Genomic DNA, 20,665 nt, shown 5'->3' with positions numbered 1-20,665 from the left:
TTATTGTTATTATTATTATTATTATTATTATTATTATTCTTATTATTATTCTTATTCTTATTATTATTATTATCCTTATTATTATTATCCTTATTATTATTCTTATTGTTATTATTATTGTTGTTATTATTATTATTATTATTATTATTATTATTATTATTATTATTATTATTATTGTTGTTGTTGTTGTTGTTGTTGTTGTTATTATTGTTGTTATTATTATTATTATTATTATTGTTATTATTATTATTATTATCCTTATTATTTTTGTAATACCCCGATTTTTCTTAATAGGATTACATGAGAATATTTGAATTTAGAATATTATTTATAAGTCTTTATTGGGCTGGATTTATTTATTTTTGTTTATAAGGCCCGATTCTTTCAATCAAGCCAGCCGAAGCAGATACATATCCTATTGCTACGTTTTAGAGGCATATATATATATATATTTTTTTTACAAGAAGCATAAGTATTGAAAGCAGTCACTTGAGCAGCAGAGTTTGCTACAGTTACACATATTTTTTTTAAGGTGAGAAATGCAGAAACTTGGATGGAAATTGATACATATCTTCTTCTATTAATTCAATGGAAATGGGTCTTCCACGTCTTCTTCTTCCTGCCAATTTCCTCTATAAATTTCAGCCATTCTCGCCCATTCGATCACGCACAAAGCAGCTTAACTCTTCACCCAACACACAACTCATATCTGCAAAATATCGAACCAATTCATCACAGCTCAAATCTGCTACCTCCTGCAAAATAGCAAAGAGAGTTGTAATCCTCTTTAAAGGTCCAACCTTTCACTTATATCAAGATTTTATAATCTTACCTCTTGTTATCAATAAAAGCTCTTGATTACAATACATTTTTTTTCCCCTGCAGATTCACATCATAGCAGAATTCTCATAAAGGTTTGCCTCCAGTTCACTTCCATTCTCAAACATACACTCATATTCATACGCCAAAGCATACTTCATAACCATTCTCCAGTTTACCCATAAGAGATAATTTACATATGCGAATAACAATCGAATCTTGTATATATGATTGTCATAGAGAGTAAATAGAATTGAAACAAGTGCACGTAATGACTACAGATTAATCGAACTTATCTGTTTTTCATGAGTGTGTTGTTGTGGGAATGGAGACGAGTCAGGGGAGGGGGAATCGGAGATGGCGGCAGCGACTTGTTAGATGCTGTTGTTCGCCGATCGAGAAAAAGGGAAACGACAACGGCAGCCCGTTGCCGGTTGACCCAGCGAGAGGGAGAAGCGAAGGCAGCGGTGCTGCTGTGGTCGCCACGGCGGCGCGGTTACTACTGTTGTCGCCCGCGTAACTGCTCACCGCGAGTAGAAAGCGAGGAGGGGAGACGAGATGGAGTCGGCGGCGGTGGCGGGCCTTTGCCGTTGACCGTCCAGCCAAGAGAAGGAGATGGGAGGGGGCAGATTTAGGGATTTTGGAATTTGGGGATTTCCTTTTGAGAGAAAGAAAGAGGGAGAGAGAGAGAGAGAGAGAGAGAGAGAGAGGCAAAATGGGGGGGAACAGAGAGAGGAGAGAGTGAGACGCGGTGCCGGAAGGAGATGGAGGTGGTCGACGGCGGCCGTAGCTGCCGGATTAAAGGAGGAGGCGGCTGTGAGAGAGAGCGGGGAGGATTAGGTGTGCTGATTTCTGTGTGTGCGTGTTAGGGGGGAGAGAGAGACGCCGAGATGGAGAAGGAGGCGACAGCCATAGCGTCGGCGTCGCAGCGTCTGCTCGCCGGAGAAAGAGGCGGCGGCGGCTGCAGATTTCAGAGGGAGAAAGAAGGAATGGAAAGTGAGAGCTGGGATAGAGAGAGAGAGACCGAAAGAGAAAAAGAAAGGAAGGGATGGGTTGAATTGGGCCCTTATTTTTGGGCTTCAGTTTTTTTTAAAATTGGGCCAGATGCATGAGAATTATTTGATTAAACTTGGGCTCATACTAAGAGATTTGGACTTAAGTTTTATTTTATTTTGATTAATTTGAGCCTTAGCTTGATTATTTATTCAAAGTTGCATAATAAATATTATTATGCATTAAGTATGAGATTTTAGATCTGTGATTATAGCATGAGTTTGCAAAAGAGTTCAAAAGTTTAAAGCTATACTTTTGCAATAAGTATTTTGAAATTGGGATTTAGTTAAGTTTAATGAGAAGTCGATTAATTACCGAACTAGGATTTAAGAATTTTATGGAAATGTTAGCAGAGACGATATTTTGAGGCCTATTAAGATTAGATTATCTTGTAGGTCCACTTGATAGAAGGCTTTAGCACTGATTTTACAAGAAGAGAATTGTGCAAGATTTATCTACAGGCTTGTTATCAAGGTGGGTTTTTATTTTCCAATGTATGTTTTGAGTTATTGAGCTCTAAATTGTTTTTATGCAAATGCAAATGAATGTCCATGTTAAAATGATTTTATCTCTCTATTGTTTAAAGTGCTCCTATATTCTCTAACGATCGGGTCCTAGCCGGCGTAGCGATTGGATCGCCCTGGTTAGGATTGTGTACACACAAGGGGGTATTGTGGGCTGCTCCCACTTGCCTCAGACTGTCAGACTTGGGCTGCTCCCATTTCTGAAACATGCATGGTAGTGGACCTCTGTGGGCTGCTCCCACAAGTTCACATAATAGGTGAAGCACCAGTAGAGAGAAGACTGAAAATGGATCCACAATTTATTTTATGTATGCATAGAATACTTTCAAATATTTCTATGTTATACTGTTCATAGCATGGATTATTCTTTTAATTTGGATTTTTCAAATGTTTTCAAATGGCTAAACCTACTGAGTATATTAGTACTCAGCCCTGCAATTGTTTTCAAAACCTTTTGCAGGTTGAGCGGCAGATGGTGACGTGCGAAGCTGAGGGAGGGTGTTGCTGTATTTCCAAATGAATGTCAAGAATAATTTCCGCTGCCATAGTATTCACTAAGATGGATATTATTTGAGATTAACTATTTTAATATGAACTCCTGATGTTATCGCTTTCCTAGCGATTATTCCTCTCATATATTATTCGCTTAGTACTAAATGTTATCTTTTTGTCTCAGACCTCCGAACTTTTGATCCTGGTTGGGAGAATTTCTATTTAAGTTGTCGTATTTATCATCCTTCAATTACGAAATTCCTTTATTATGAATGTGTCACCCAAATCTAAGAACATATCACCTATTATATTCAAGCTAAGTCTAGAAATTCCATTAAGTAGTACGTTTCCTATTCTCCCGGGAACGAGGGCTGTCACAGATGGTATCAGAGCAAAAGTTCTTGGCTCTGAGACCGCAAGTTCATTGATGTCGAGTCTAGGATATCATCTCTATACTTCTAAAAGTTTATACAACAACCCTCAGCTCGTCGTCACACTGCCCTCAACCAAGGTATGTTAATCAAGTTTTCAAAATGTTTACTAAAATGCATGCACCAAATGAATATGTTATAGAACATGTTAAGATTGAATATGCATTGAGATGGAACATGCATTATGATTGAACATGCATTGAGATGAACATGTATTGAGACTGAACATGCACAGAGACGGGACACGCATTGAGATTGAACAAGCACTGAGACAAAACATGCATTGAGACGGAACATGTATTGAGACTGAACATGCATTGAAACATAGCATGTATTGAAACTATAGACGCATTGAGGCTGAACATGCATTGAGACAGAATATACGAATTGAGACTGAACACGCAATAAGAATGGATGTGGTTTGAGATTGAATGCATTGATATGAATTTTGACTGAACATACACTGAAGCGGATCATGTATGGAGACGTCCGTACACTGAAACGCAACATGTATGGAACCTTAACATTTATTGAGACAAGACATGCATATGATCATGAATTTGAGATTGAAATATTTTATCATACAAAAGTATGTGCCCGACTTATTTTGAAATGAGGAAATGTTGCATAAATGATTAATATGCAATTTATTACCATGAGATGATTCAACCATTGCATGTTATTACATGTGAACCTAGAAAGGATATGATGACAGACTATAGTCGCTTAGTGAACTGATGAAGGATGTCTTTAGATTTCTATTTTTTATGACCAACGGATTTTAGAAGACATGAACAGATTAAGAATAGAAAGGACTATACAATGAAAGCACTGAACATAGAATGACAGAACATAGAAAGTATAGAACGGTAGAAGCGTAGAACATAGAAGAATAAGGCATAGAAAGTCGGAATACAAAAATTAGAATATCAAAGCACGATACATGAAAGGATGACTTGTAGACAGCCAACGATCGTTTCAGACAATAGAAGGATCCTTATGTCACCAGTATCACAGTTTTTTTTTATTAGAAAGAATGAAGAAGGAGTCCAACATTATTAATTGAATGCAGAATGGCTGGAGAAAGAGGAAGAGGGCCTAACCCTGAAGAACATGTGCCACTAATTATACCAGAGCGTAGTGTGGAAGAAAGATTTCGCAAGCATAATCCACCAACTTTTGATGGCCTCGGTGATCCTCTGGATACCGAGAGATGGGTAAGAGCTACTGAAAGGATACTCAACCATGTTGGCTGTGGGGATAGGGAGAAACTAACATGCGCAATTTTCCAACTTGTTGATGAGGCTGAATTCTGGTGGGAATCGGTGCGACGAACCTTGACCCCTGAGCAATGGGAGGCGTATACGTGGAACGATTTTAAGGAAAGATTGTATGAAAAGTATATCCCTGGATGCTATAGGAAGAAGAAACAGGATGAGTTTTGGAATTTAAGACAGGGAAATATGACAGTCACTGAGTACGACCGAATGTTTAACCAGCTTTCGCGATATGCTCCGCATCTAGTTGACACAGACGAGAAAAGTACGTGCAGACTAGAAGTCAAGTTTATTAGCCAAGGTATTTAAATTTCGAGGACGAAATTTTTTTAAGGGGGGAGGGTTGTAATACCCCGATTTTTCTTAATAGGATTACATGAGAATATTTGAATTTAGAATATTATTTATAAGTCTTTATTGGGCTGGATTTATTTATTTTTGTTTATAAGGCCCGATTCTTTCAATCAAGCCAGCCGAAGCAGATACATATCCTATTGCTACGTTTTAGAGGCATATATATATATATATTTTTTTTACAAGAAGCATAAGTATTGAAAGCAGTCACTTGAGCAGCAGAGTTTGCTACAGTTACACATATTTTTTTTAAGGTGAGAAATGCAGAAACTTGGATGGAAATTGATACATATCTTCTTCTATTAATTCAATGGAAATGGGTCTTCCACGTCTTCTTCTTCCTGCCAATTTCCTCTATAAATTTCAGCCATTCTCGCCCATTCGATCACGCACAAAGCAGCTTAACTCTTCACCCAACACACAACTCATATCTGCAAAATATCGAACCAATTCATCACAGCTCAAATCTGCTACCTCCTGCAAAATAGCAAAGAGAGTTGTAATCCTCTTTAAAGGTCCAACCTTTCACTTATATCAAGATTTTATAATCTTACCTCTTGTTATCAATAAAAGCTCTTGATTACAATACATTTTTTTTCCCCTGCAGATTCACATCATAGCAGAATTCTCATAAAGGTTTGCCTCCAGTTCACTTCCATTCTCAAACATACACTCATATTCATACGCCAAAGCATACTTCATAACCATTCTCCAGTTTACCCATAAGAGATAATTTACATATGCGAATAACAATCGAATCTTGTATATATGATTGTCATAGAGAGTAAATAGAATTGAAACAAGTGCACGTAATGACTACAGATTAATCGAACTTATCTGTTTTTCATGAGTGTGTTGTTGTGGGAATGGAGACGAGTCAGGGGAGGGGGAATCGGAGATGGCGGCAGCGACTTGTTAGATGCTGTTGTTCGCCGATCGAGAAAAAGGGAAACGACAACGGCAGCCCGTTGCCGGTTGACCCAGCGAGAGGGAGAAGCGAAGGCAGCGGTGCTGCTGTGGTCGCCACGGCGGCGCGGTTACTACTGTTGTCGCCCGCGTAACTGCTCACCGCGAGTAGAAAGCGAGGAGGGGAGACGAGATGGAGTCGGCGGCGGTGGCGGGCCTTTGCCGTTGACCGTCCAGCCAAGAGAAGGAGATGGGAGGGGGCAGATTTAGGGATTTTGGAATTTGGGGATTTCCTTTTGAGAGAAAGAAAGAGGGAGAGAGAGAGAGAGAGAGAGAGAGAGAGAGAGGCAAAATGGGGGGGAACAGAGAGAGGAGAGAGTGAGACGCGGTGCCGGAAGGAGATGGAGGTGGTCGACGGCGGCCGTAGCTGCCGGATTAAAGGAGGAGGCGGCTGTGAGAGAGAGCGGGGAGGATTAGGTGTGCTGATTTCTGTGTGTGCGTGTTAGGGGGGAGAGAGAGACGCCGAGATGGAGAAGGAGGCGACAGCCATAGCGTCGGCGTCGCAGCGTCTGCTCGCCGGAGAAAGAGGCGGCGGCGGCTGCAGATTTCAGAGGGAGAAAGAAGGAATGGAAAGTGAGAGCTGGGATAGAGAGAGAGAGACCGAAAGAGAAAAAGAAAGGAAGGGATGGGTTGAATTGGGCCCTTATTTTTGGGCTTCAGTTTTTTTTAAAATTGGGCCAGATGCATGAGAATTATTTGATTAAACTTGGGCTCATACTAAGAGATTTGGACTTAAGTTTTATTTTATTTTGATTAATTTGAGCCTTAGCTTGATTATTTATTCAAAGTTGCATAATAAATATTATTATGCATTAAGTATGAGATTTTAGATCTGTGATTATAGCATGAGTTTGCAAAAGAGTTCAAAAGTTTAAAGCTATACTTTTGCAATAAGTATTTTGAAATTGGGATTTAGTTAAGTTTAATGAGAAGTCGATTAATTACCGAACTAGGATTTAAGAATTTTATGGAAATGTTAGCAGAGACGATATTTTGAGGCCTATTAAGATTAGATTATCTTGTAGGTCCACTTGATAGAAGGCTTTAGCACTGATTTTACAAGAAGAGAATTGTGCAAGATTTATCTACAGGCTTGTTATCAAGGTGGGTTTTTATTTTCCAATGTATGTTTTGAGTTATTGAGCTCTAAATTGTTTTTATGCAAATGCAAATGAATGTCCATGTTAAAATGATTTTATCTCTCTATTGTTTAAAGTGCTCCTATATTCTCTAACGATCGGGTCCTAGCCGGCGTAGCGATTGGATCGCCCTGGTTAGGATTGTGTACACACAAGGGGGTATTGTGGGCTGCTCCCACTTGCCTCAGACTGTCAGACTTGGGCTGCTCCCATTTCTGAAACATGCATGGTAGTGGACCTCTGTGGGCTGCTCCCACAAGTTCACATAATAGGTGAAGCACCAGTAGAGAGAAGACTGAAAATGGATCCACAATTTATTTTATGTATGCATAGAATACTTTCAAATATTTCTATGTTATACTGTTCATAGCATGGATTATTCTTTTAATTTGGATTTTTCAAATGTTTTCAAATGGCTAAACCTACTGAGTATATTAGTACTCAGCCCTGCAATTGTTTTCAAAACCTTTTGCAGGTTGAGCGGCAGATGGTGACGTGCGAAGCTGAGGGAGGGTGTTGCTGTATTTCCAAATGAATGTCAAGAATAATTTCCGCTGCCATAGTATTCACTAAGATGGATATTATTTGAGATTAACTATTTTAATATGAACTCCTGATGTTATCGCTTTCCTAGCGATTATTCCTCTCATATATTATTCGCTTAGTACTAAATGTTATCTTTTTGTCTCAGACCTCCGAACTTTTGATCCTGGTTGGGAGAATTTCTATTTAAGTTGTCGTATTTATCATCCTTCAATTACGAAATTCCTTTATTATGAATGTGTCACCCAAATCTAAGAACATATCACCTATTATATTCAAGCTAAGTCTAGAAATTCCATTAAGTAGTACGTTTCCTATTCTCCCGGGAACGAGGGCTGTCACAATTTTTATTGTTATTGTTATTGTTGTTGTTATTATTATTATTATTTTTATTATTATTATTATTATTATTATTATTATTATTATTATTATTATTATTATCAAATTCCTAGTTAAAGATTAGTAAAAGTAATAACAATACATAAACACTACCCTTTTAGTCTTTTACACCACCTTTACATCATATCTTTCAGCTTTCTTAGTCTCCGTGTCAAACCCCAACTGGAAATTTATTTCGTGGACGGAGGGAGTAAATTAAAGGACGGACTGCGAAGGTCCTTCGCTGATTCGGGCTAGATTAATTATTGACCAAGACGTCCTTCTTCTACTCTAATTGGTGGCGGGAAAAAGCAGAATTGCCAAAGAGGAGAAAACCACACTCTTTAAGGAATTTATGGGCCCCCTACCCCAAAAGTAAAAGTAAAGGTAATATCCTGGAAATCACCTCCTTTGTAACAGACCTCATAAAATGCAGTAGCAAACTTCTCCATCCCACTACACAACACAGGCAATGCCTTTTGCTGCTAGAGAATAAATGTCATCATCTACAGTGGTAGAGTCCGTGTCTAAGGCCATCTCCAACTATTTACACCAAATTCAAACTCATTTTATATACTCCCTCCGTCCTGCCCAAGATGCTACATATTCCTTTTCGGACCATCCCAAGAAGATGCTACATTTCTATATTTGACAAAAATAAGGAATTTTAAACACTTAATTAACACTAATTAAGTATTTCTTTATTACTGATAACACTCATGTTTCCATTGTTTTTAGTGTTCATATGATGTTAATTTTATAGGAAATTGAGTATTGGATGATAGTTTTGTGCTTAATTTGCTTTATCTTGTGAAACATGATTCTTACTCGAACTTTGAAGGAAATTTCAGGATTATTGAATTCGAATTTGGAAAACTTGTCTGAAATAGAAGTTGTAGATCATCTCGATACGAGTTCGAGAGCACAAACGGATCATAAATCGGAGTTCGGACGAGAAAGTTATGGCCAAAACAAGAAAGTCGCGCACAGTAGTGAATAGTGTTGACGGAAATTTCCGAATTTTCGGGAATTTTCGGGTTTTTTATATTTTCTCAGTATTTTCGAGTTCTACACTGTATTTATCTACTGTGCCTATATATAGGTCCTTTCCTTGACCTATTAGACACATCTTTTTACATCTCTTTACCTCTTTTCTCCATTTTTTCAATTTTAGACTTAGAATTTTATTGCTTCCATACATTAGCTTTATTTTTCCTGCAAGATTTCAGCTGTCATTCAACATTCATTCCGGGTTTTATATAATTCAGTTTTTATTATTGTTTTCTTCTTTATTATGCTTTTGTTTTATTTTGTTATGTCTAGCTAGTTTTTTTTTTTTTTTTTTTTTGATTCTAGGGTTTGTAAATAGTTAATTAGGTTCATGTGATTTATTTGTTAGTACCTATTTACCTTCCAGTTTATGATTCATAATTCCTGGTGCTTGAATTCTTGTGAATTATCTGATCAATAGTTTGCATGTGTAGCTATTCGGTTTGAGACCTAGCGGAGATAACTGTTTAGCGGATTCAGGAATGTATGATATGATCTTAACCTTGAGACCTAGCGGAGATAGGTGGATTATAGGGAGCTATTCTTATGAGCTATTGGGAGTTAGTAGATTTTCTTGAGACCTAGCGGAGATAGAGAATTTACTAATCTACGATCGTTGCTGCTCTAGCGAGAGTGATTGATTAATTAAGTGATCTCTCATCATAACTGGATTAAAATTGGTTAATAGGATTAATAGATTTATTATCTGGATTTAGTTAATGAAGTTACTACCCCAGGATCAGCTGTCTTTATTATTTGATTTTTCTAGGTGATTTTATATGTTGCTTTTTGAGTTTAGTTTTAATTAAACCTTCTTTACTTTCGTTTGTCTGTCTACTATTTTAGTTTGTTTAGGAGATAGCTAGGGTGATTTCGATTTTTCAGTCCCTGAGGATACGATACTCGATTACTTGTTGCTTGCTACAATTACCTGTGTTAGTTGCAGTCATTATTGTTGCTAAGAAATTAGTGATCAACTTTTTGGCGCCGTTGCCGGGGACTGATTAGAAGTTGCTTTAATATTTCCGATAGGACTTTATAGTACTTCAGGTTTTTATTTATTTTTATTTTTTCTGTTCTAATTTTTAAGTGTGATTTTGTAGGTTTCACATGAACACAAGATCTCACGGTAATCCTCTTTTTGAGCTTGATCCTGAAATCAACGCTACTTTGCGCAATCTCAAGAAGCAAAAGAATCAAGCTGAGCCGGATACGATGGCTACCCCTGAGCAAATTCAAATTCGAGCTTTGAAAGATCAAATGAAAAAGCTACTGGATGAAAAGGTGGCTGCAGAGGCTCAGAAGCCTCCGATTAATGAGGCATTCATACCGCAGTATTTTTACCAGGAACCTCCACGTGTCAATGTTAATAATTTCGAGCTGAAGACTGGTTTGATCACAATGGTCCAACAGAGTCAATATGGTGGACATGCGATCGAAGATCCTAATGCGCATCTGGCGCATTTTCTGGAGCTATGCAGCACGGTGAAGATGAATGGTGTTCCCGATGACATTATCCGTCTTCGTCTTTTCCCTTTCTCACTGCGGGATAAGGCGAAGTCGTGGTATCATACACTGCAGCTGGGAGAGAATACCGTGTGGGAGGATTTGGCTCATGCGTTCCTACGCAAGTTTCATCCGCCTGGCCTTACTTTGAAATTGAAGATGGACATCGTGCAGTTTCAACAGTACGAGGGAGAAAAGTTAGCGGATACTTGGGAGCGGTATCAGGAAAAGCTCAGAAAGTGCCCAAGCCATGGATTTGATGAAGGCACACTCGTGATAATGTTCTATAATGCCTGCGGGGAGCGTACACGGATGCACATGGATACAGCTGCAGGTGGCTCTCTACTCCAGAAAAGCAGTTCTGAAGCATGGAACATTATTGATAGTATGGCTTCTACGAGCTACCAATGGCCTTCAGAGAGAATACAATTGAAAAAAGTTTGCAGCTGCTTCCAGTTCTGATCCTATGGTAGCGATGGTTACATAGCAGGCAGCGATTGCTACGCAGCTGGCAGAGCTGACTACAAAAATTAGTGAGTTGGATGTTGGACGTCCTGAGCAAGCTGTGAAAGACCCATCAGGCTTGGAAAACGTCAATTATATCAATGACAGAAATTATGGGAATTTTCAGTAAGGACAGCCAGAAGTATATAGCAGAGGTCAGCAGTATCAGCCGGGTCAGCAGCAATTCCAGCCAGGAGGACGCCCGCATCCGAATCTTTCTTATGGCAACCCAAACAATGTTGTGCAACCTCCACCAGGATTTTCTGTTTCTAGTGGGCGAGTAATGAATGAGCCAAAGAAAGATTCGATGGAAGACATGATGAAGCAGATGCTCATGAAGATGACTGGGATGGAGACAAATGTGGGAAATAAGATATCTATCATGGAAAATAATTTCTCAGCACTTTCCAAGCAAGTGCAAATGTTAGAGAATCAAGTTGGTCAGATGGCCAACCAAGCAGCTGCGCAACACAAGCCGGGCCAATTCCCAAGCAACACTACTGTCAATCCTAGGGGCCAATGCAATGCTATTTTCGATGGCACTCTGTCTCCAGAAGAGATGAGGATGAGCAAGGAGAACGAACAACCAAGTAAGGAACCATACAAGGCTCATGTTCCACTTAGAGAATACATCCCAAAGGTTCCATTCCCTCGTAGGCTGATGAAGAGAGAGGTGCTTGAAGAGCAATGTGCTGTGAAGCCGAGCAAAAAGGTAGATGCCAAGGAAATCAAGCTGGAGATCTCCCATTGCAAGAATGAGAAAAAATTTGTCAATCCCGAGAAGACAGAGCATAGACGTATAGTGGATGAGCTAGAGAGACTACTCGAAGAATCGGACCGACGTGCACAGCCTCAAATTCTCTCACAATTGCAGGATCCCAAGGATAAAGAAGAAAATGCAGTTGTTCACACTAAGAAGATGGGGGATGAGGATAAGAAAATCTCGCAGGCGAAAGCTGTGTGCACTGAGCTGCCAATGAAGCTACTATCGAAGAAGAAAGATCCGGGTAGCTTCACCATTGAGTGCGAGATTGGAAGAGAGCTCTTTCCCGAGGCTCTTTGTGATTTAGGGGCTAGTGTCAATGTGATGCCCATCTCTGTTTTCAAGCGGTTGGGAATTGGAGATCTCAAGCCGACCTCAATGGAGATTCAGATGGCGGATAGATCAAGAGTGAAGCCGAGAGGAAAGCTTGAAGACATCTTTGTGAAGGTTGACAAACTCGTCTTCCCTACGGATTTCTTGGTCCTCGATATTCCTGAAGATGCAAATCCGCCGTTGATTCTTGGTCGATCATTCTTAGCTACGGGGCGAGCTATGATAGATGTGCCGAATGGAAGCGTTATCTTTCACGCAGCTGATGCGCATGAGTCCTCTGTCTCTGTTCGTGTTAGGCGGTCTGTCACACCCGCTGCGTTTGATGTTCATTGAGACCATGAGGTATCGTCGAGCTCTAGACGTTAAATTAAGCACTTGTTGGGAGGTAACCTAACTATTTTTCTTTGTTTTGTTTTTCTTTCTTTTAGTTTCGTTTTGTTTCTTTTGTTTCTTTGTTTTCTTTGTTTTGGGGTTTTTAGTGCAGTGTTGAGTTTGAAAGATGCGGAAACTCGCGCCTTGTTCATACCACCACCATGGAGCATGTATTTCTGTGAGTAATGACACACATATCATCATCCCTCCAAACTTATTTTCGAACTTATGTTCTGTAATAAGTTTGGGGGAGGGGGGTGAGAGTAGATATGTGTATCACTTTTATCTTTTTGTTAGCTTTATTATTTTATCTTGCTTGGTTGGTGGTGTGTGTTTGTTTTGTTTTTGAGTTGATTAATGCTCCATTAGATTTTTGGTAAGATGCCAATGATGATTTCTGTGAAAAAAAATTTGGAGTTTGATTTTCTTTGATGATTTAAGCATAATTGGAACTAATTTGTATAATTCTAGAGTGATTTTGACCTTGACTTTTAAACGTTGAATAAACCTGTAAGATTTTGAGCCATAACTGTTTATCATACACAGTTTATTCTTTATTGTGAGTTTTGTCATGCATGTGGTGATCTTCTAGAACTTGCCATGGTTTCTGTGTTGAGGTTGCTGTTGTGCCCAGGATTATGAGATGATTTTAGGCCATCTTTTGTTAGCCACAATTTTTCCCAAACACTGTCCTTGAAAAATTTATCCTTTGTTATTCACTTTGAGCCTATTTAGCTTTTATTCTCTAGCCGGATGATATTGTGCTACTATTTACTCTTATAAGCTCTAGAAGGTTGTGAAAAAAAAATTGTTGGAAAAAAAATTGTTGAAAAAAAAAGAGAAAAAAGTATAAAGTCGAGTGTTTATTGAGAAATTTGTTAGAAAATCGACTTTGTGTGTTGGAAATAAATGGGGAGCATAAAAGAGTGTTTAGTTCTGTTTTGCGATGATTAAATCCCTTGAGTTGTGTATGATTATGGTGGCATAGTTGGGAGGAAGATGGAATTTATTCCATACTTGTGCGAAGTTATAAGGTGTTAGTGTTCTTGATATATTTTTGAGTCACCCAGCCTATATTTCCCTACCTCAACCAATGTCCCTACATTATAACCCAAAAATAAAGACCTATTTGATCTTAGTTCTGGCATACTTTTAGCGATGGAGATTGTAGACGATTGGCAAGCCTATGGTAAGAGATCTGCATTGCATTGAATTCGATGAGAGCATACACGTCCTATATATTTCATCAAATTGAAAGTTGAGTGATACACATACCTTGTGAGATTCAATTGTTTGGAATGTCAAGGTTGATTTTGCTATAGGTTGTGTTTATTGGTGAATTTTGTGCTTAATTATTGAGGATTTGAGAATTCTATCATTCTTTATTATTCGGAGGCATCGATGAGCTAGATTTCTTACCCATTCGTGTTATTGATTGTGTCCTTCTCATTATTCGATGACGAACAATAGCTTAAGTTTGGGGGAGTTGATAACACTCATGTTTCCATTGTTTTTAGTGTTCATATGATGTTAATTTTATAGGAAATTGAGTGTTGGATGATTGTTTTGTGCTTAATTTGCTTTATCTTGTGAAACATGATTCTTACTCGAACTTTGAAGAAAATTTCAGGATTATTGAATTCGAATTTGGAAAACGTGTCTGAAATAGAAGTTGTAGATCATCTCGATACAAGTTCGTGAGCGCAAACGGATCATAAATCGGAGTTCGGACGAGAAAGTTATGGCCAAAACACGAAAGTCGCGCACAGCAGTGAATAGTGTTGACGGAAATTTCCGAATTTTCGGGTTTTTTATATTTTCTCAGTATTTTCGAGTTCTACACTGTATTTATCTCCTGTGCCTATATATAGGTCCTTTCCTTGACCTATTAGAAACATCTTTTTACATCTCTTTACCTCTTTTCTCCATTTTGTCAATTTTAGACTTAGAATTTTATTGCTTCCGTACATTAGCTTTATTTTTCCTGCAAGATTTCAGCTGTCATTCAACATTCATTCCGGGTTTTATATAATTTAGTTTTTATTATTGTTTTCTTCTTTATTATGCTTTTGTTTTATTTTGCTATGTCTGGCTAGTTTTTTTTTTTTTTTTTTTTTTTTTTTTTTTTTTTTTCTGATTCTAGGGTTTGTAAATAGTTAATTAGGTTCATGTGATTTATTTGTTAGTACCTATTTACCTTCCAGTTTATGATTCATAATTCCTGGTGCTTGAATTCTTGTGAATTATCTGATCAATAGTTTGCATGTGTAGCTATTCGGTTTGAGACCTAGCGGAGATAACTGTTTAGCGGATTCAGGAATGTATGATATGATCTTAACTTTGAGACCTAGCGGAGATAGGTGGATTATAGGGAGCTATTCTTATGAGCTATTGGGAGTTAGTAGATTTTCTTGAGATCTAGCGGAGATAGAGAATTTACTAATCTACGATCGTTGCTGCTCTAGCGAGAGTGATTGATTAATTAAGTGATCTCTCATCATAACTGGATTAAAATTGGTTAATAGGATTAATAAATTTATTATGTGGATTTAGTTAATGAAGTTACTACCCCAGGATCAGCTGTCTTTATTATTTGATTTTTCTAGGTGATTTTATATGTTGCTTTTTGAGTTTAGTTTTAATTAAACCTTCTTTACTTTCGTTTGTCTGTCTACTATTTTAGTTTGTTTAGGAGATAGCTAGGGTGATTTCGGTTTTTCAGTTCCTGAGGATACGAGACTCGATTACTTGTTGCTTGCTACAATTACCTGTGTTAGTTGCAGTCATTATTGTTGCTAAGAAATTAGTGATCAATTACCTTCTCTCTCCTACTTTATCACTTTATTATTTTCTCTTTCTTACTTTATCACTTTATTACTTTCTCTCTACTACTTCATCACTTTATTATTACACACTTAAAACATTAATCTACAACTCCTTAAATCCCGTGTCAAAAAGCAAATGTAGCGTCTTGGCCGGGACGGAGGGAGTATGCCACATCCAACAGTAATTCTTCTCCGATCATTTACACCAAATTCAAACCCAAAAGAATATTCTTTTAATATTCTCTTTCCACTTACTTTTTATATTTCTTCAATCATACCTATGTGTTTCTTTTAAATTATACATTTGCCCCAATTTTTTTGATTAATAATTTCCTATTAAAATAAATACTATACGAAAATTAATTTTATTATTATTATTATTATTATTATTATTATTATTATTAAATAAGCAAAAAAAACTAAACTTTAAAATAAAATTAACATATTAAAATAATTTAGATACATAATAAATAAATTAACTACGAAATTAACATTTAAAGCTACGAAATTAACACAATAAATAAATTAACTACGAAAATTTAGATACACAACCAAACTCTATTATTATTGTTAATCATTTAAAGCTACGAAATTAACAAAACAAAATAGGGTGATTCTATTCATAGCCCCCGTTTTACTCATATAGCCCCTCATTTAAAATAATAACAATAAATAATTATAAATTTACAATTTTATCCTATAGCCTATAGCCCCCTAATTAAATACCCTATACCCACAACCCTATGCTACAGAACTTCACATTACCGACACGAATTTTCTATCTGTGGTACATACTTTGCCATTGAAGTTTTCAAAAAGGTTACGTGGAAAGAAAAACCATGAGGCTTCCCAGTTCTGATTTCCAAAATTAGTTTGATTATATATGCTCTGGAATTATACTAGTAAGAATTTCTATGTTTAATTCACTTGATTTTTTGCTTATTCTAGTTATTTGGAATTGTTCGAGAATAAGTATTAAAGTGGAAGCTATTAATCTAACTTTGGCTAATGGAATTGAGTTTTCTCACGGGTGGGAATTAGTTCGTAATGTATTTGAGTTTTGGAGAATTCACTTTAATTAGTTTCCGGTTTTCAATCTTCACGTTAATTAGTCGTCAGTTTTAATTACTCTAATCGTGATCTTCGGTTTTTAGCCTCTGCTTTTGGAGAATTTACTTTAATTAAGATTTGTAGCATAAAACAATAGTCTTCGGTTTTGTAGAAAGGTCCAAGAATCCAAATGCAGCATGTTACAATTGTAGCATAAAGAACTATAGCAGACAATTTTTGAACTGGGTAAAAATATTAGGTGAAAGTATTTGACAGAGAGAATAGAAGACTGAAAACCAAGTCATAAGAGGAACATATTTTCTGAACTTAATTAAAGAAAGTCACTTTGATGATCTACTTTGTACTCCTTTCTCTGAAAGAAAATATATTATTTCTTAGTTATGTATTTTTTTTTATGGAAATAGGCCTTCAACTGTACTATGTAGATCATGTGCTCTATGTTTTTTTCTTCTGAATTTGTTGTTGGAGAAAGGCTTTCAAACTAGAGGCCCAAAGCAAGAATGCTTTTTTTTTTAGTTGAAACTTGAAAGAAACATGTCTATGCAAAAATTAGGGGTGATACGGTACGGTATACCTTATTAAATCGATCATACCTTATACCTTACCTTTACCTCCGGTATGGAGAAAATTCATACCTTTACCGTACCTTTACCTACGGTATACCTTAGTTCGGTATACCTTAAGTACGGTATGGAGAATATACAAAACCTTTACCGTACCTTTATTTCGGTATACCTTACCGAATTTCGGTATACCGTACTTTCACGGTATACCGCACTTTAACGGTATATCAAAATAATCGGTATTACCGAAATCGATAAAATTCAATACGGTAAAAACTTGATAACTTATTTATTTAAAACATGTTTAGATAATTTATAAATATTTTTAAAAATATAAACATAAAAATATTTATTATATATTTTACAACTATAGATTTTGATACGATATATACCGCGATTTTCGGTATACCAATATATACGGACAACTGCGGTATATCAGAATAAGGTATTGTACCATATTATCGGTATATACCGAATATTAACGTATACCATAATAAGGTATGATACCGCATCACCGGTATATACAGTAATATTCGGTATATGCCGGTATACCAGTAATACGGTATCATACCGTGTTTCGGTATATACCTTTAATACAGTATTTATTGATTTTTCCGGTATATACCGCGGTAACGGTATACGCCGGTATACCCCGGTATCTGGAAAATTCATACCTTTACCTTACCTTAAATCTTCGGTACGGTATCATACCTTACCAAAAAAATCGGTATACCTTAAATTCGGTATTTTACGGTATTTTAAGGTACGGTATGACCGGTATACCGAGTTTTCGGTATATTTTTCCAGCCCTAGCAAAAATATACACGTGTATCAATAAGTTGCTTTGTTAAAATGCTTCGTTAAAATGGAACAATAGAAATCATGCTGTAATGCATGTCTAATTGCTACCATCTCTGTTCTACTGAACCAGAGAACTGAGCTCTTCAAAAAAAAAAAAAACAGAGAAATGAGAACCTTATTTTCTTAGAATAAAGTGGTTTGAACTTCAAGACAAACTCCTACATAGTAAAAAAATATATAATGAAATACTATACACGGTCATTAAATGTAAATAGATGACATTGGATACAAGAGGTTCGGTTGGCGCCTAATTTCAGATAAAAGGTGAAAGTGGCATTACTGTTGCTTCATATAAAATGACATTGCTGTAGTTGTTCACTAAAACTATTAACAGCCTCATCCAGTTTCTAGATGCTTTTTCCCTGCGACAAGATTATCTACAAATGATGTCATTTGATATGCATTTCGCCAAGTTCTCCTCCTCTTTGCTGTCGGGCCTGCCCAATTTTATCTGCTCATAGGTTGTGTCTCGTAATTGAGTGATGTGTAGATAGACGAGTTCGGAACGCAGTCAAACTGCAGTTTGTTGAGTCTCTCAATCACAATTACTCCCAGGCTGCGTGTAGAAGAATGAAAATAATATTATTTGGTGGCTATGGGCTATAAGGTATTTAATTTGGGGGTTATAGACTATAGGATAAAATAGTAAATTCATAAATTTTTATTGTTATTATTTTAAATGGGGGCTATAGTGAGTAATATGGGGGGCTGCAAATAGAATCACCCAACAAAATAAATTAACTTTCATTCCTCGAAACAAAAAGCTACGTTATTAACAACATAAGTAAATTATTGAGAGCCCATTGTAGGAGCCCAATAAATTCAGATACACAATCCTAAATTATAATTAAATGCACGAAACTACGGAATTTAAAAAAAGTTGTCTTCTTAACACAGAGCGTCTCCGTCTTCTTCAACATTGCCTGCAACACTCGCAATTCGACGGATTCTCAATATCTAGCAAGGAGAGGGGTTAGTTTGCAATTCTTAAAATTCTATAAAGTGTTTTGGTGTAGTGAATAGTATCACACCAAATTTGGTGTAATATTATTCAAATGGTGGCCCCAAACCTATTTTGGGTTTGAGTTTAGTGTACCAATCTCCTCAAAATATCCAAACACCATCGCCAACAAGTTGAAGAAGAGGACCAAGAATCATCTCCGGCAACGGCTCATGACGCCCCCATCTTTTCCCCCTACAACGCCCGGACCCGGCCGCTGCTGGACACCGTAGACAAGCTGCGCCACCTCAAGATCATGCAGGAAGGCATCCAACTGCCCACCATCATCGTCGTTGGCGACCAGTCCTCTTTGACTCTCGTCGTCAAGAAGAAAGCCAACGTCATCGACGAGATCATGTACACCACTCAGGAAATCGTCGGCAAAGGGAAGATGATCTCCAACACCCCCTTGACTCTTGTCGTCAAGAAGAAAGGCGTCCCCGACCTCACCATGATCGATCTCCCCGGAATCACTAGGGTTCCGGTCAAGGGCCAGCCGGAGGATATCTCCGAACAGATCTCCAACATCATAATGAAGTACATTACGCCCGAGGAAAGCATAATTTTAAACATTCTATCCGCCGGCGTCGATTTCCTGATGTGTGAGTCGATTCGGATGTCGCAAAAAGTGGACAAAACAGGGCAGAGGACTCTCACCGTCGTCATGAAAGCCGATAAGTCGCCGGAGGGGCTACTCGAGAAGGTCGTCGCAGACGACGTCAACATCGGCCTCGGCTATGTCTGCGTCAGGAACTGCATCGGCAACGAGACTTATGAAGAAGCTCGGGATGAAGAAGCCAACCTCTTCGACAATAATCCCCTGCTTTCGAGGATTGATAAGTCCATTGTTGGGATTCCTGCTTTGGCAGAGAGGTTGACGATGATTCAGGCCAACATTATCGTCAAATGCTTGCCTGAGATCGTGCGGAAGATCAACGAGAAGCTCTCGGCCAACGTCGAGGAGTTGAATAAAATGCCCAAGCATCTGAGCTCCATCGCTGAAGTAATGACTTCTTTCACGAACATTCTCGGCTCCGCGAGAGAATCCTTGAGGAAGATCTTGTTGCAGGGCGAGTTTGACGAGTTTCCATCAAATGATGATATGCACGCTACTGCAAGTAATGGAATAGAGTTATGGTGTTCTATAGAGCTGTCGTATGCTTGCTTATTTCTTGTTTGTTATATTTGATACCACGTGTCACATAGTGGTTTGTTGTTCTGTTTTTTTTTACTCTGTGCTATCATCTATAAATAGCCTCAGAGTGTTGTTTTGTAAGTAACCTTTTCTCTAAGAAATAAACGGCAGTAGCTCTCTCTCTTTTCATGCTTTCTACACTTTTGCACTCACACATTTAACATGGTATGCAGAGCAAGGTTTTGAGATTGGATCTGAATGGGGAAAATTCGACACACTAAGTGGAATGTTCTCTTTGATGAGGAGGCAGGCACTATGAATGAGGAAGACATGGAGGATCCGTCTGCTAATGAGGATTTACGTCGCCGATCTGAAAATGATCGACGAAATCATAGATCTGATCCATCCGCCTTGGATTCGAAGCAAATCGAAGAAATATTGCAGCTGCACAATGCGGATCATCCAGGAATGCAGTTGGTTTCTGCTCAGCTCACAGGTAATAACTTCCTCAACTGGAGTCGTTCTGTGAAGCGTGCTTTAGGAGCTAAAAGCAAGCTAGAGCTACTTGATGGCACATTACCAGAGCCCGATTTTGCATCTCCTTATTATAAAGCATGGATTAAGGCTGATTATATGATCTCTTCATGGATTATAAACTCCATTTCGAAGGAATTGGTGAATGCTTTTGTACATATTGATAATACAA

The 20,665-nt window shown here is 37.7% G+C and overlaps 4 protein-coding genes and 2 long non-coding RNA genes across 7 annotated transcripts; 4 read left to right on the top strand and 2 right to left on the bottom strand.

The window, feature by feature from the left end:
- Positions 1-584: 584 nt before the first annotated feature.
- On the bottom strand, positions 585-1,880 carry LOC131015691 (uncharacterized). Its single transcript, XR_009098659.1, has 2 exons — positions 833-1,880; positions 585-755 (listed from the first exon to the last, which is right to left on the bottom strand). It is a non-coding gene; the product is annotated as an uncharacterized LOC131015691 (long non-coding RNA).
- Positions 589-3,138, top strand: LOC131015690 (uncharacterized). Of its 2 annotated transcripts, XM_057944108.1 has the most exons (4): positions 589-793; positions 886-914; positions 2,268-2,346; positions 2,857-3,138. In XM_057944108.1, the coding sequence occupies exons 1-4, from the start codon at positions 589-591 to the stop codon at positions 2,859-2,861; spliced, it is 318 nt and encodes a 105-aa protein (XP_057800091.1). In that variant the 3' UTR covers positions 2,862-3,138. The 2 variants fall into 2 exon arrangements, with proteins under 2 accessions (XP_057800091.1, XP_057800092.1); XM_057944109.1 differs by lacking the exon at positions 2,268-2,346.
- A 1,254-nt stretch (positions 3,139-4,392) lies between these two features.
- On the top strand, positions 4,393-4,905 carry LOC131018564 (uncharacterized). The gene has a single exon (XM_057947279.1). It carries the CDS (start codon positions 4,393-4,395, stop codon positions 4,903-4,905), a length of 513 nt encoding a protein of 170 aa, XP_057803262.1.
- A 185-nt stretch (positions 4,906-5,090) lies between these two features.
- On the bottom strand, positions 5,091-6,554 carry LOC131015692 (uncharacterized). Its single transcript, XR_009098661.1, has 2 exons — positions 5,505-6,554; positions 5,091-5,427 (listed from the first exon to the last, which is right to left on the bottom strand). It is a non-coding gene; the product is annotated as an uncharacterized LOC131015692 (long non-coding RNA).
- On the top strand, positions 5,261-7,812 carry LOC131015689 (uncharacterized). Its single transcript, XM_057944107.1, has 4 exons — positions 5,261-5,465; positions 5,558-5,586; positions 6,942-7,020; positions 7,531-7,812. Exons 1-4 carry the CDS (start codon positions 5,261-5,263, stop codon positions 7,533-7,535), a joined length of 318 nt encoding a protein of 105 aa, XP_057800090.1. The 3' UTR covers positions 7,536-7,812.
- A 2,324-nt stretch (positions 7,813-10,136) lies between these two features.
- LOC131018563 (dynamin-related protein 4C-like) lies at positions 10,137-20,278 on the top strand. Its single transcript, XM_057947278.1, has 3 exons — positions 10,137-10,511; positions 18,916-19,942; positions 20,193-20,278. The coding sequence occupies exons 1-3, from the start codon at positions 10,137-10,139 to the stop codon at positions 20,276-20,278; spliced, it is 1,488 nt and encodes a 495-aa protein (XP_057803261.1).
- The last annotated feature ends 387 nt before the right edge of the window (positions 20,279-20,665 follow it).

This window comes from Salvia miltiorrhiza, chromosome 3 (genome assembly GCF_028751815.1).
Source record: "Salvia miltiorrhiza cultivar Shanhuang (shh) chromosome 3, IMPLAD_Smil_shh, whole genome shotgun sequence".
Lineage (NCBI taxonomy): Eukaryota > Viridiplantae > Streptophyta > Magnoliopsida > Lamiales > Lamiaceae > Salvia > Salvia miltiorrhiza.
This window is presented reverse-complemented; position numbering and strand designations above follow the sequence as displayed.

Excerpts from the sequence above, each read along its gene's own strand:
- LOC131018563 (XM_057947278.1), top strand. The coding sequence starts at position 10,137 with ATGAACACAAGATCTCACGGTAATCCTCTTTTTGAGCTTGATCCTGAA. Across the intron at positions 10,512-18,915 it reads TTCTGGAGCTATGCAGCACG|TGTACCAATCTCCTCAAAAT; the intron begins GTGAAGATGAAT and ends GTTTGAGTTTAG. Across the intron at positions 19,943-20,192 it reads TGATATGCACGCTACTGCAA|AGCAAGGTTTTGAGATTGGA; the intron begins GTAATGGAATAG and ends CATGGTATGCAG.
- LOC131018564 (XM_057947279.1), top strand. The coding sequence starts at position 4,393 with ATGGCTGGAGAAAGAGGAAGAGGGCCTAACCCTGAAGAACATGTGCCA.
- LOC131015689 (XM_057944107.1), top strand. The coding sequence starts at position 5,261 with ATGGAAATGGGTCTTCCACGTCTTCTTCTTCCTGCCAATTTCCTCTAT. Across the intron at positions 5,466-5,557 it reads AGTTGTAATCCTCTTTAAAG|ATTCACATCATAGCAGAATT; the intron begins GTCCAACCTTTC and ends TTTCCCCTGCAG. Across the intron at positions 5,587-6,941 it reads ATAGCAGAATTCTCATAAAG|GTCCACTTGATAGAAGGCTT; the intron begins GTTTGCCTCCAG and ends ATTATCTTGTAG.
- LOC131015690 (XM_057944108.1), top strand. The coding sequence starts at position 589 with ATGGAAATGGGTCTTCCACGTCTTCTTCTTCCTGCCAATTTCCTCTAT. Across the intron at positions 794-885 it reads AGTTGTAATCCTCTTTAAAG|ATTCACATCATAGCAGAATT; the intron begins GTCCAACCTTTC and ends TTTCCCCTGCAG. Across the intron at positions 915-2,267 it reads ATAGCAGAATTCTCATAAAG|GTCCACTTGATAGAAGGCTT; the intron begins GTTTGCCTCCAG and ends ATTATCTTGTAG.